The sequence below is a fragment of the Saccopteryx bilineata genome, chromosome 8, assembly GCF_036850765.1.
Source record: "Saccopteryx bilineata isolate mSacBil1 chromosome 8, mSacBil1_pri_phased_curated, whole genome shotgun sequence".
Lineage (NCBI taxonomy): Eukaryota > Metazoa > Chordata > Mammalia > Chiroptera > Emballonuridae > Saccopteryx > Saccopteryx bilineata.
In genome coordinates this window covers 98,301,632-98,317,011 of record NC_089497.1, presented here as the reverse complement: position 1 = coordinate 98,317,011, position 15,380 = coordinate 98,301,632, and the positions used below count along the sequence as shown (strand labels likewise).

Below are 15,380 nucleotides of genomic sequence, written 5' to 3'. Positions count from 1 at the left end.
TATAAAATGTTTTTAAGCCATCTAAACAATAAAAAACTAAGTTCTTTAAAACACTTTGCAAACAGAGAATTGTTGCTTTAATCTTCTCTTTCAATAGCAATTTCAGTTTAACAAACTTTCATGTAACAAAAAGATGCATCAAAATACTATGAGAGAAAATCTTTGTGGAATTTATACCAATGATCCAATATTAGAACATTAAGAGTACTAACTATAGGCCCTGGCTGTTTGGCTCAGTGGTAGAGCGTCGGCCTGGTGTGCAGAATTCCCGGCCAGGGCATACAGGAGAAGCGCCCATCTGCTTCTCCACCCCCTCCCCTCTCCTTCCTCTCTGTCTTTCTCTTTCCCTCCCACAGCCGAGGCTCCACTGGAGCAAAGATGGCCCGAGCACTGGGGATGGCTCCTTGGCCTCTGCCCCAGGTGCTACAGTGGCTCTGGTCGCAACAGAGCCATGCCCCGGAGGGGCAGAGCATTGCCCCCTGGTGGGCGTGCTGGGTGGATCCCGGTCGGGTGCATGCGGGAGTCTGTCTGACTGTCTCTCCCCGTTTCCAGCTTCAGAAAAATACAAAAAAAAAAAAAAAAAAAAAAAAAAGAGTTCTAACTATAAGTTATTCTATATATGTACAAAACTAAGTAAAAAAAAGGGGGTGGGAGTGGGGAGAACCAATACCCTATTGAGCTCTATCTCATATCTATTAAAAAAAATGTGCAGGTCAAGAACCGTGTTTTAACAAGCCAAACTGTGTTTTTTATTCTATTATTAATAAATATGATTCTGATAAAAGGCTAATGTTTGGCCTCACCAGACGGTGGCGCAGTGGATAAGAGTGTCGGACTGGGATGTGGAGGACCCAGGTTCGAGACCCTGAGCTTGCTTTAGCACGAGCTCATCTGGTTTGAGCAAAGCTCACCAGCTTGGACTCAAGGTTGCTGGCTCGAGCAAGGGGTTATTCCGTCTGTTGAAGGCCCACAGTCAAGGCACATATAAGAAAGCAATCAATGAACAACTAAGGTGTCGCAACGAGAAACTGATGATTGATGCTTCTCATTTCTCTCCGTTCCTATCTATCCCGCTCTCTGATTCTGTCTCTGTAAAAAAAACAAAACAAAAAAACAAACAAGCAAAAAAAAACCCTAATGTTTGATCTATCTAGAGCAGGGGTCCCCAAACTATGGCCCACGGGCCACATGCGGCCCCCTGAGGCCATTTATCCCCACTGCACTTCCGGAAGGGGCACCTCTTTCATTGGTGGTCAGTGAGAGGAGCACAGTATGTGGTGGCGCCACAAAGCGCGGCATTGCTCATGTACAGTACTTGTTCTATTTTGTTTTATTACTTTAAAATAAGATATGTGCAGTGTGCATAGGAATTTGTTCATAGTTTTTTTTTTTATAGTCTGGCCCTCCAACAGACTGAGGGACAATGAACAGGACCCCTGTGTAAAAAGTTTGGGGAGCCCTGATCTAGAGCAGGGGTCGGGAACCTTTTTTGCTGAGAGAGCCATGAACGCCACATATTCTAAAATGTAATTCTGTGAGAGCCATACAACGACTCGTGTATGTTATGCATTACCCAATAAAAATTTGGTGTTGTCCCAGAGGACAGCTGTGATTGGCTCTAGCCACCCGCAATCATGAACATGAACGGTAGGAAATGAAGGGATTGTAACACATGAGAATGTTTTATATTTTTAACATTATTTTTTTTATTAAAGATTTGTCTGCGAGCCAGATGCAGCCATCAAAAGAGCCACATCTGGCTCGCAAGCCATAGGCTCTCGACACCTGATCTAGAATGTCACTGTAATTTCTGGTATGAAAACCACGTTGAAGTATTACATATCACAAGTAAAAAAACTTTTCCTTGCACTACAATATTTGTAAATAAAAAGCTTGTCCATTTTGCATCCATACAGTGTATAATTAACTTTACAATGTTACTGGAACTAATACCCAAAGACCAAGATGCTACATTAATAGTTGTAAATCTAAAATTTGGTATTAAAAGCAAGAGGAACCCTGTATTCACAAATGAGAGCATTTCTAACAGCAATACAGAGTGCGGCAAAAGTAGGATACAGTTGTTCTGATGGAAAACGACTCAATAATAAATAATACAAGAATAAACTGTTTCATGTACTCATTATATAAGCCTATTTTTGCCCCACCCTGTATATTATATTGTTAGCCAAGGAAACTTTACAGAGAAATCCTACCTTCTTCAAATTCATAATCATGGACACTAACAATCCCTTTGCCTTCCAAATCGGCCCCCAAAAGAGTAATAAAAAGCAGGTATATCAAAGCAATACTGATTATTTCCAATCAAAAACAATAACAACCCTGTGGCAAAAAATAAACTTTAAGGAAGTTATGAAGGAATTCCCAATTTTTTCCATTCTCCCCTAGAGAATACTTTAATTTTTGAGTTTGAGTGAAGTGTAGGCTCAAGTTAAAATACAATCCTTGAAATATAGAATTGTCTTTATTTTTCCTACAATTATTTAGCAGAACAAACCTGAAGTTTATCAAATACGGTAATCATGATGTTCAACATTTATTAATGAGACTGTCCACAAGCTACAGATACCTCCTGTATGATGATGACTTCATGATGATAGTAGAGAACATATTTTAACGTACTAAAATCCACAAGAGATATCAACATTTTAATTCAGACTCTTCCCAAAACTGCTATTATGGAAAAAAAAATTTGTTTAAATCTTGCACCACTCCTTTTTTTTTACATACTTTCTATGATATATATATATCATATATATAATAAAGGAGGAGAAACAAATTATTTTTCATTTTCAACTAATAGAAGACATTTTTATTACATATTATATGGTAACAACAATTGCTAAACTACTATCACAAGTTTAAGACAAACCTATGATATTTCCCAATGCCCACACTGCCTGCTCACAGACATTTTGATGGGGTGAGTGGAGAAGCCTCAGGAAAAGTGGCACAGCATCTGAGGGAGAAAAGCAGATCATTTAACAGTTATTATGTCAATTATGTCTCAGTAAAATTGAAAATAAGAATGAAGATACATACTACCATCTAAATCAAAATCAATCTTGATTTTTGCTGAAATCTTAAGAGAAAAACCTATAAAAAATACACTTGAAATATATTGTCATTATATGATTTATTAGAATAATAGCAGTGGAAATTTCTGACTAGTAGAATTCTTGGCATCAAAATTACAGTTTTAACATACAGAAAAATGTCAAATTAAGCTGGTAAGATTTCATTTACCAACTAGGATTTAATGCCAACTTTAAGATTAATTACTTATAGATGAAGCACTATCTTCAAATTTTAAAAAATAAAGTCCAATTGTTAAAGTAACTTTTGAGTTCTACCACATGAATATCACATGGGTCTTTAGAAGGCCAGTGATTCCTGTGCCATGTAAGACTTACTGAGTCAAAAAATGATTTTGTTGCTTCACAGCAAGGATGGGAAACAGAATGGTTTGTATCTGAAAAAGAATACTGCGCTCAACAAATGATTCCTCTATTTCCTTTCTTCCTTCTAAGAATGCTACTTAAGTGCATGTATTTCAATCATCCTTACTTATAATAAAAACTAATTTGTCCATTTTTTTGTATATTAAGACAGACTAGCAGGGTCAGCAGAGGCAGAGATTAAGGTCAGTTGAGAACCCGGGTGCAGAAGAAAATATTGGGCCCCTTAAAAGAGAGAGACAGGAAAAATAAAAATACATGTTAACCATTTTGTTAAATAAATAAAAGCATTATGTACTATTAATGTTAAAATTGCACATATGAAACTAAACTTGGTGTCATTAGAAAAAAGTATAAAGTTGGGGTTTTGCGGGGCCCTTCAGAAGTCGGGGCCCAGGGTGCGTGCCCAGTGCGTCCGTCATTAAATCTGCATCTGAGTGTCAGAACAAATTCTAGGTCTCTAATATTATAACACAAGTGTCTACATAATAAAATGCTTTACTCTGATATTTTTGTTCCCCTTCAAAATCATGTTAGTGCCTAAGATTTTAATAAGTTCAGACAAGTGTACAAGCTTATACACTTGAAAAGGATTTTAAAAGTTCCTTCTTTAAAATAAATTTCTGGCAGTTGTGTAAAAAGAATTTCTTTGGTAGAAGTATCAAATACTATTTATGAAAAAAACATGCTCAGTTATTACTTCCAATAATAATTTCCCATTATATCTCTTGGAACATAAAAGAAAAACAATCTTATTATAAAACAATGAAAAAAATGTCAAGCCATTCTTTTGATAGGACCACCTTACAAAAAAAGATTTCTATAAAACATGATAGAAATCTCATTAAAAGTGGCCCAGGGGCAGTATGGCAATGGGAAAAACATCTTTATTTCTATGATGGCCAATAAATAAAGTACATATAATCACAATAATATAATCTGAATAAGAAATGTCAGATTTTGAATCAAATGAATTTTTGGAAAGACAATGTAAGTCACTGTATAAGACGATTAAAGTAATAAAATTAAGATGGCCTATTTCAACTATCTAAGGTGTTACCGAAGGCCTATTATAGTATAAATGTAACTATTCTTTTTAGTCGAATCACTTTATTTTTACTAAACTTTTTTTAAAAATCACAATTTTGTCTATTAATAACCAACTTACTGGACTGAACTACTGCTTGAGTTTGTTCAGAGGTTCCAGACGCAATGTTTGTCAAAGCCCATGCAGCTTCAAACTGTAAAGAGGGACTACAAAGAACATAATTTTAAACAGTAGGGATTTTTACATTGGCCTAAATATCTAACAACTATTCTTCCCCTCTATAGCATTATAAAAGCATTACTATTTTATTTCAAAAGGTATCTATACATTCAGAACTTCCTTAAACTTTCAATGATTATTTAAATTTTTTCTCAGTATAAAGGCATAAAATTTACTCAGGTTTCCTTACTTTTAAAGAACTCTTTATTAAGATACCTGCACTTTATTACCCAAACAGTTTTCCCAAGCACCTGTCTGGCCAAACTATTTCTTGCTAATTTTCAAATCTTAAAAGTTACATGTACTGCCCTGGCAGGTTGGCTCAGTGGTAGAGCGTCAGCCTGGCATGCAGAAGTCTCGGGTTCGATTCCCGGCCAGGGCACACAGGAGAAGCTTCCATCTGCTTCTCCACCCCTCCCCCTCCTTCCTCTCTCTTCCCCTCCCGCAGCGAGGCTCCATTGGAGCAAAGATGGCCCGGGCTCTGGGGATGGCTCCTTGGGCTCTGCCCCAGGCACTGGAGTGGCTCTGGTTGCAACAGAGCGACACCCCGGAGGGGCAGAGCATCACCCCCTGGTGGGCGTGCCCGGTGGATCCCGTTGGGCGCATGCGGGAGTCTGTCTGACTGTCTCTCCCTGTTTCCAGCTTCAGAAAAAAAAAAAAAAAAGTTACATGTATTATTCTCAAGTTCCTCTTTGCCTTTACCTTCATCTCTTAATATAAATACAGCTTTTATTTTTCATTTTGGCTTTTCAACTTCATCTCCTAGTCCTTTTCTTTTTTATTTAAAGATCAAACTACTCAAGTTTTATTCCTTATAAAATTCATACAACTCCTCATCACTGTCAAAAATTCCCATCCATTAGCTTGTCCTCATCTGCGTCTGATGACGAATCACTGTCTTCAACAATGAGTGCAAAAACAAGTGCAAAAAAGCGAAAAATTAAAGTAAAAAAATCTACAGCCACTGCATAAGACAAACCCAGTTTTTAGACCCCAATTTTTTTGTAAAGTGCACCTTACTTTGGGTGATGGGAATGAAGCATAATCAAATGTCAAAATAACCTGGAGATATTTTCTCTGAACATATGTACACTGATTTATTAATGTCACTCCATTAAAATAAAAAAAAAAAAAAAGGTGTGGCTTATTATACATGGGGAAATACAGTATTTTTATTATGTAAAGCATACATCCTTAATTATTTCTTTAAATAATGTACTTACTTATCATCTCTTTCAAGACAATGAACTAAAATAGGCAATATTCCAGATTTTATTAAGTCATCAATTGGTGGATTTCGATCACTGGACAAAAGCTTCCTATAAGAGATATACATACCCCTTGTGAAACTTAATCACATTTAATTAAATTCAAGCTCATATATATAGAGAGATTGCAGTAAATCTGAATATTTGGCACAAATACTATCTCTGAAAGTTACTCTCTAAACTTATATAATGCAACCTTTTTTCCATTAAAAATTAATTTGTAAATTTATAGATTATTAATAATTAGGAAAAATGGTACGTATGACCACTTTACTGCTTTTTTGTTAGTACAGAAATATTACTCCTTCAGTGAAGTCCCATATAACATAAAAAGACAACAAAATGTTTCATATGTGTTAACTCTGGACTTAATTTTGAGGTCAGAGAAAAAAAGTGGGCAGACTCCTTCAACATGTTATCTACCTTGCTAAGAAAGAAATTAACTGGTCACCAAAATATCCAAAATTATTCATACCAGGTCATCACAGAGAAAGATGAAGGACAAAAACCGTAGGCTGCTGGTAAAAATTTACAGCTGGTACTAGTGTCCAATATTTCATCCTACTGTACACACTGAATAAAAGGTCGTATAAGCTCAATAACGTTCTTATCAAAGTAACTAAAGCAAAATGAAATAAGCACAGCAATACATAGAAAAATATTCAATGAGATATTGGAATTATTAAGGTAAACAAAGACAGACACATTCATCCTTTCATCATGGAGCTTAAAGGATAAAACCAAACTTGATGTCTATTTACACATGTCGTAAGACTGTAAGTTTAGCTGAAAAGCCCTCAATGTGGCCTAACCCAAATCTTCACCCATTGGGATCCTGTGCACGACTATATAAATGCAATGTTTAGAAAAGCTTAATAAGATCATTCCCCTATATCAGGGGTCAGGAACCTTTTTGGCTGAGAGAGGCATGAACGCCACATATTTTAAAATGTAATTCTGTGAGAGCCATACAACGAACCGTGTACGTTACTCATTATCCAATAAAAATTTGGTGTTGTCCCAGAGGACAGCTGTGACTGGCTCCAGCCACCCACAACCATGAACATGAGCAGTAGAAAATGAAAGGATTATAATACATGAGAATGTTTTATATTTTGAACGTTATTATTTTTATTAAAGATTTGTCTGCGAGCCAGATGCAGCCATCAAAAGAGCCATATCTGGCTCGCAAGCCATAGGTTCCCAACCCCTGCCCTATATAAACCAAGTGATGGCTGCTTATTTACTACCATATCAATGTAAACCCCTAAGGTCCATTCCCTGTCCCACCATTTCAATTGCATTTTCAGGCCCTTCACATCCTATTCTCTGCACTTGGAATGCCTCTTTTCTGTCTATTTAGACTCTACATATTCAAAGTCCATTTTAAATTCTATGTTTTCACAGTACCCTCTTTGAATTCTAAATTCTCTGAATTCCTAAAAGAATATTTACAGAGCATACACTTTAATTTGTTGCTGAGTATCACTATTTTTATATAATTTTGCCTTCCTAATTAGGCTCTAAACTTCTCACAGGGCAAGAATTAAACCACATGCTTTTTCACAGTATTTTTCATAACACCCAACACAATTCTTAGCACAACATAGGAAAGTACCAGATTTAATTAATAATATATTTAATTAATAATTGAAGTACCAGATTTAATACATTTAATTTTTTACTACTTCATTGAAGACATTCTTAAAGGTAAACTCCCTTTTTTTCTTTGAGTGAAAATAGTACAAACAATGTCCACAAAATACATATAAAATTAGGTGTGTGCCACAGTCTTTATCTATGCTAAGGTGTCAGCAGTTTTACCCACTGGCAAGGCACATATGAGAAAGCAATCAATGAACAACTAAGTTGTCTCTTCAACATCAATGTAAATCCTTATTTTATTTAGATTTTTATTTATTCATTTTAAAGAGGGGAGAGAGAGAGAGAGAAAGAGAAGGAGAAAGAGGGAGAAAAGGAGAGGAGCAGGAAGCATCAACTCCCACATGTGCCTTGACCAGGCAAGCCCAGGGTTTCAAACCGGAGACCTCAGCGTTCCAGGTCAATGCTTTATCCACTGCACCACCACAGGTCAACCTCAATCTAAATCTTAACACAGTAAAAAGGGGGCAAATGAAGTCTTGGAATTATTGTGAAATTAAGTTTGATCTTGTGTAACCCCTGAAGCTGTCTCCAGATCTCCTAGGAAGACTGAGAACCCTGGCCTTAAGGATTTAATTATCTTGCAGAACCCATACTGAGAAAATTTGCTCCAAAACTATAAAACAATGAATACTGACTGACACAGGTGATGAGCATAATATGTCAATTTCTTAATAATTATTCCTATAAACCAGAGGTCTCAAACTCGCGGCCCACGGGCCGCATGCGGCCCGCCGAACAATTTTGTGCGGCCCGCAGACTAATCCATGGGCTTACTTAATTTTATCCAAAATATTTTGAACTTCGGGCTTACTTAATTTTATCCAAAATATTTTGAACTTCGTGGATTAGTCTTCGTGGATTTTGTGATTTTTTTTCCTACAAAACAAAATCCTCTCTAAGAAGTTCTGTTACCTGTAGTGGGCTAAACAGTGTAATTCTATAATTTCCCTATCTAGTCTAGGCTATCTAAAGCAATGTTTTTCAACTGCTGGAAAAAGAGTTAAATCACATGGATGTTGAATGAAGGTTACAGACCCAGTGACTACAGACTCTATAATCTTCAATACAACATCCAGGTGGTTATCTCTTTCATAGACTGGCATGAAATTTCTGGCAGACCAGCAGCAGTCCACGGACTGGTGGTTGAAAAACCCTGATTTAAAGGGAATATACAAAAGTAGGAAAAGTTGATAAACACAAAGGAATTTATGCACAGAATAAGATATTGCATGGACCTGTAAAAACTTGTTCCACTTTGAAATTCTCTAAGTAGGATCAATGTCTTGCATCTTTCCTACTGTTATTCACAATGGCATTACTTTATTTATTTATTTAATTTATTTATTTAACAGAGTCAGAGAGAGGGATAGATAGGGACACACAGGAACGGGGAGAGATCAGAAGCATCAATCATCAGTTTTTTGTTGCGACACCTTAGTTGTTCATTGATTGCTTTCTCATATGTGCCTTGACTATGGGCCTTCAGCAGACCGAGGAACCCCTCGCTCAAGCCAGCGATCTTGGGTCCAAACTAGTGAGCTTTTGCTCAAGCCAGATGAGCCCGCACTCACACTGGCGAACTTGGGGTCTCGAACCTGGATCCTCTGCATCTCAGTTCGACGCTCTATCCACTGCGCCACCGCCTGGTCAGGCGGGTGTTACTCTTATAGATATTTATAAATATACAAAGCAACCACTACATTGTACTATGATACAGCCATATCTTCTCCACACTATTTATTAACACAAAGGTTTCCGTAGTAAGTTTTTAAGGTTCTTCTCTTAAAATGTGAGAATATAGATTTTACAACAGAAATATACAAAATAACTTAGTGTTTCTACTTAGAAAAAGACTGGGAGTCTTTGTTGTCCTAAATCATTCTCTGCCCCCCACCCCAAGACCTTATTTAAAATTTATTTTTAAAAATGCTACTGTCCTGCCTGACCTGTGGCGGCTCAGTGGATAAAGCATTGACCTGGAACGCTGAGGTCACCAGTTCAAAATCCCGGGCTTGCCTGGTCAAGGTACATATGGGAGTTGATGCTTCCTGCTCCTCCCCCCTTCTCTCTCTCTCTAAATTGAATAAAATCTCAAAAACAGAAAGCTATTGTCCTTAGAGGGGTTTTGCCTATTTTTAAGCTTGTAACTTGACTTTATTATTTGATCAATACAAGGATTGTGAGAAAAATTAGCTACCTGGGCAGGATCTAAACCAGGGGTCCCCAAACTTTTTACACAAGGGGCCAGTTCACTGTTCCTCAACTGTTGGTGGGCTGATTATAAAAAAAACTGAACAAATCTTTATGTACACTGCACATATCTTATTTTAAAGTAAAAAAACAAAACGGGAACAAATACAATATTTAAAATAAAGAACAAGTAAATTTACATCAACAAACTGACCAGATTTCAATGGAACTATGGGCCTGCTTTTGGCTAATGAGATGGTCAATGTGCTCCTCTCACTGACCACCAATGAAAGAGGTGCCCCTTCCGGAAGTGCGGCAGGACTGAATAAATGGCCCCAGGGGGCCGTAGTTTGGGGACCCCTGATCTAAACAATCTAAGTTTTTATTAAATTAAACCTATTAATATGTAAAAGGTAAAACTTTTAAATAATGTTTTCCTATTAGTCTATACTATAGCAATAGCCTGCCAAATCAACTTTTTGATAGCATCTGTATGTATTAAGTACACTAAGGTTTCAGTTTACTTGTGAGTTTAGAACACTGATACCAATTTTAATACTCTAAACCCAAAACTAATTTTAAAAATAAACTCATCTGGTTTATGACTGTTCTATACTTAAATGAGTGTGAAGGCTACTATATAGTGAACCCCAAAAGAGAACTCCTGTGTAAGTTATAAAATTTAAATATATCCTTAAAACTTTACTTACCTAGCAGCTTGAACTGCACTTAGTTGAATTCCTTGGTTATCACTTGAAGCATTCTATAAAAAATAAAACTTTTGATGTAAATACACAATAATTAGTCAAGTCCAAAAAATAAAACAGAGAGAGAAAAAAATAACTTACTTGAACAATAGCTTCTAGAGAAGTATTTTGCTGGAAAAAAAGTTAAAGAGAAAACTAAGTTAAAAAGTGACATTAAAATTCTATATTTATGTAAAATCTTTCACTGTTAGTTTTCAGTCACTAGAATAACAATAACTTACCACCCTATAATCACCATCTATATCAGAGTCTTCACAAATATCTTCATGTGGTACATTCCTTCTCTTTAAGAGATGTTCATCTCTTTTATTCTTAAAAAAAAGAAAAAGAGTGTAGTTTAAGCCTGAGTCAAACATACATATTTATTTAAAACAATAAAACATTTTATACATTATCTAGGAGCTTCTCTTTATCACTTAAGAAAAAAGTCAAAGCAAAAGTTAGTTCAAAAAATAGACAAAAATCAACACTGCCTTACAAAATTCAAGGGCCATTTGAATTTCATTTAAAATGGGACAAATTTAAAAATATATTCTCAACTACTTTAATACTTGAAAAATTGATGAAATTTATAATAAGATCCTTTCATGGTGTAACTACTAATGTAGTTAGAACTATTTAGTATAACTATACTTACGACTTACAATTTATATAAATCATTAAAAATTACAGAAGAAAAATCCATCTGATAAACTGCTTATTTTTTTCTTTCTTTTTTTTATTTAAGTGAGAGGAGGGGGAGCTAGACTTCTGCATGAGCCCCAACTGGGATTCACCCAGCGACCCCTGTCTGGGGCTTATACTTTGCCCATCGGGGGTCCATGCTCGCAATCTAGTTATGTTTAGCACCTGAGGCAGAGGCTCCGCGGAGCCAACCTTAGTGCCCAGGACTCAGTCATTTGAGCCATGGCTGGGGATAGGAGGGGGAGAGGAAGTGGGAGCAGATGGTCACTTCTTCTGTGTGTCCTGACCGGGAATTGAACCCAAGACTTTCACATGCTCGGCCAATGCTCTACCATTGAGCCAACAGGCCAGAGCCATTACTCTGTTTTGCTTTGTTTTTTATAGGGTTCAAGTTGTATTTTGCCAAGTTCAAAAGGTTGTCAAATTTAGTAAAAATCTTTCAGTTTTCAAAAGAAAAAGAGATGTGCATGACCAGGCGGTGGCGCAGTGGATAGAGCGTTGGGCTGGGATGCCGAGGACCCAGGTTCGAGACCCCGAGGTCGCCAGCTTGAGCGCAGGCTCATCTGGTTTGAGCAAAATAAAAAAAAAAAATGCTCACCAGCTTAAACCCAAGGTTGCTGGCTCAAGCAAGGGGTTACTTGGTCTGCTGAAGGCCCGCGGTCACGGCACATATAAGAAAGCAATCAATGAACAACTAAGGTGTCGCAACAAAAAACTGATGATTGATGCTTCTCATCTCTCTCCGTTCCTGTCTGTCCCTATCTATCCCTCTCTCTGACTCTCTCTCTCTCTGTCCCTGTAAATAAAAAAAAAAAATTAAAAAAACCTTAAAAACATTCATTAAAAAAAAAAAGAAAAAGATGTTAAGCACTTGAGATTTATATACATTTCATATCTTGTATATATGCTGTAATGTTATTAGAATGAAGCTTAGAAGTACCCAGTATTAATCAGACTTACCTTCCTTAATTCAACTACAACTTCATTTCGTTGTCTTCTCATAGTCTACAAAAAATTAAAGAAAAATATTTTTAAAAAATCACCTCAATTTCCACCACCCAGAGAAACCACTATTAACATTTGATGTACATATTCTCATTTTTTTCTCCTAGTCATATATGTATTTGTAATATTTTACTCATAATAAAGATCATATTATATAAAAAATTTTCTATCTTCATTTCACACTCATAATATTCTCAAATATTGATGATCTCTTTGAAATAGATCTATATTAGCATAAAATTTAAAAACTATAAAATTACAAAAATACAAAGATACAAAGAATCAAAGAACCCATGATCTCATTGTCCCTTATGAATCATGACAAGTTAAAATACATGTACAAAGTTAGTAAATTCAACTGCCTTAGAAAAAAGGTTGGGAGCCTTCCTGCCCATCTAGTCTCTCTCTCTAAATGTAAACAGAATTACTGTAATTCTGACACACTTATCTATTTATTCTGTTCTTCACCTCATTTTTACTTCATTTGTAGATTTTAAAGATCTTCCATGGTAGTATATAAACAGAGATCAATTTCATTCTTCCTAATGACCACACAATTATTCTATCATGCACTATAATCATTCTCATATTTTTTAACATGTTTTTCTCATTTTAAAGTCACCTACCACATGGATATATGCTCACTATAAAACATTCACATGTTCAGAAACAATACAAGTTCACGCTTTTTCTATGTATAGGTTCACCTCATTCTTGATTTTTTTCTTTTTTCTTTTCTTTTTTCTGAAGCTGGAAACTGGGAGACAGTCAGACAGACTCCCGCATGCGCCCAACCGGGATCCACCCGGCACACCCACCAGGGGCAACGCTCTGCCCACCAGGGGGCGATGCTCTGCCCCTCCGGAGCGTTGCTCTGTTGCGACAAGAGCCACTCTAGCGCCTGGGGCAGAGGCCAAGGAGCCATCCCCAGCGCCCGGGCCATATTTGCTCCAATGGAGCCTCGCTGCAGGAGGGGAAGAGAGAGACAGAGAGGAAGGAGAGGGGGAGGGGTGGAGAAGCAGATGGGCGCTTCTCCTGTGTGCCCTGGCTGGGAATCGAACCCGAGACTTCTGCATGCCAGGCCGATGCTCTACCATTGAGCCAACCGACCAGGGCTCACCTCATTCTTTATAATGACTGCATATGCCAAGACATATTAAGTGGAAAGAGCAAGTCACAAAGTAACACTTAGGTATCCAATAATTATCTCAAACGTATGTCCAAAAGTGAACTAATCTTTAACAAAAATATATACTCTATCCCATCACATATAGTTTATATGTGAAATAAGATTATGGGTTCTTTTATTTTTTGTATTTTTAAGTCTTATGTCACTGGTTTTTTGTTTTTTTTTTTTATTGTGATAGAGACTGAGAGACAGAGAGAGGGAAAGATATAGGGACAGACAGGCAGGAAAGGAGGGAAATGAGAAGCATCAATTCTTTGTTGAAGCACCTTAATTGTTCACTGATTGCTTTCTCATATGTGCTTTGACGCGAGGTGGGGATTTGGGGTTGGAGCTAAGCAGAGCGAGTGACCCCTTGTTCAAGCCAGTGACTTTGGACTCAAGCCAGCAACCATGGGGTCATGTCTATGATCCCACACTCAAGCCAGATGAGCTAACGCTGTAGCTGGCGACCTCGGGATTTTAAACCTGGGTCCTCTGCATCCTAGTCCGGCACTCATTCCACTGCCACTGCCTGGTCAGGCCTTGTTACTGTTTAAAAAACTTATTATATATTCAGTGTTATAGTTCTACTGATAATTTCAAAGAAAATTTCAGTAAATGGCAACTCCATTCTGCCAGATAGATACACAGACCAAAATTCCTGGAGCCATTGTCTATTCTTCTTTTTCTTTCACACATTAAATCTTTTAACAAATGCTATTGGTTACTTTCAAAAGTTACCTGAAATTCATCTAGACATCAATATCTCCTCTGCCAAGACTCTGGTCCAACTCACCATTCTTCCTCCTCTAGATTATTGCAGAAATTTCCTAACTTATATACATCCTTTCTTTCTATCCTCTCCCCTAGTACATTCTTTTTTTTTTTTTTCATTTTTCTGAAGCTGGAAACAGGGAGAGACAGTCAGACAGACTCCCGCATGCGCCCGACCGGGATCCACCCGGCACGCCCACCAGGGGCGAAGCTCTGCCCACCAGGGGGCGATGCTCTGCCCATCCTGGGCGTCGCCATGTTGCGACCAGAGACACTCTAGCGCCTGAGGCAGAGGCCAAGGAGCCATCCCCAGCGCCCGGGCCATCTTTGCTCCAATGGAGCCTTGGCTGCGGGAGGGGAAGAGAGAGACAGAGAGGAAAGCGCGGCGGAGGGGTGGAGAAGCAAATGGGCGCTTCCGCTGTGTGCCCTGGCCGGGAATTGAACCCGGGTCCTCCGCACGCTAGGCCGACGTTCTACCGCTGAGCCAACCGGCCAGGGCTTCCCCTAGTACATTCTTATAGCAACCAAAAAAATCATCACAGGGAATCTTAGTTTTTGTGTGCTACAGATTCTTTTGGGAGCCTAGTGAAATTAATGAAAAGCTTTCTCAGACAGTATTCTTAAATACAGAAAAAAAAAATGTATTAAGATTAAAAAGAAAACAAATTATATGGGTATATAATTGTTAGAAATATATAAATATGAAAAAATTATATGTGCTTATCATATTAAATGAATGCAGCAGTGGGTCTAATAACTACTATAATTCCAAAGTAATGATGACCATAAGTGGTACTTCAGAATATCTTGCAACACTAATAATGTGACTTTTATTTGTGGTGGAAAAAGTTACAGGTAACTTTACTTACTTTTGACATTAATTGGTCACATTATTAACTGATGTGTGGACGAAAAAGGTGTTCTACAAAAAGTAATCTCAAAAGATGAGTTCATCATAAATTCCTAACTAGGCAGGATATGGTGGGTTGTCACATCCGAGGCATGTAACTTTTTTATTAAAAGGTTTACCTTTGCCTTGAGCAAAAACTGTTTCTGTGCACCTAGGTTATTGGTCTCTCCCCCATTAGAATATAAGTTCTCTATATAAGGAAT

General features: G+C 37.4%; 1 protein-coding gene across 1 annotated transcript in view; it reads right to left on the bottom strand.

Annotated features, from left to right (window-relative positions):
* The window catches only part of KPNA4 (karyopherin subunit alpha 4), a 98,990-nt gene that overhangs the window by 46,089 nt on the left and 37,521 nt on the right, over positions 1-15,380 (bottom strand). The window contains exons 2-8 of the mRNA XM_066241872.1: positions 12,281-12,325; positions 10,858-10,947; positions 10,718-10,747; positions 10,580-10,632; positions 5,970-6,065; positions 4,648-4,733; positions 2,894-2,980 (exon numbers count right to left, since the gene is read on the bottom strand). Of these exons, the coding sequence (XP_066097969.1) occupies positions 2,894-2,980; positions 4,648-4,733; positions 5,970-6,065; positions 10,580-10,632; positions 10,718-10,747; positions 10,858-10,947; positions 12,281-12,325 (487 nt within the window). The remainder of the gene's footprint in view (positions 1-2,893; positions 2,981-4,647; positions 4,734-5,969; positions 6,066-10,579; positions 10,633-10,717; positions 10,748-10,857; positions 10,948-12,280; positions 12,326-15,380) is intronic.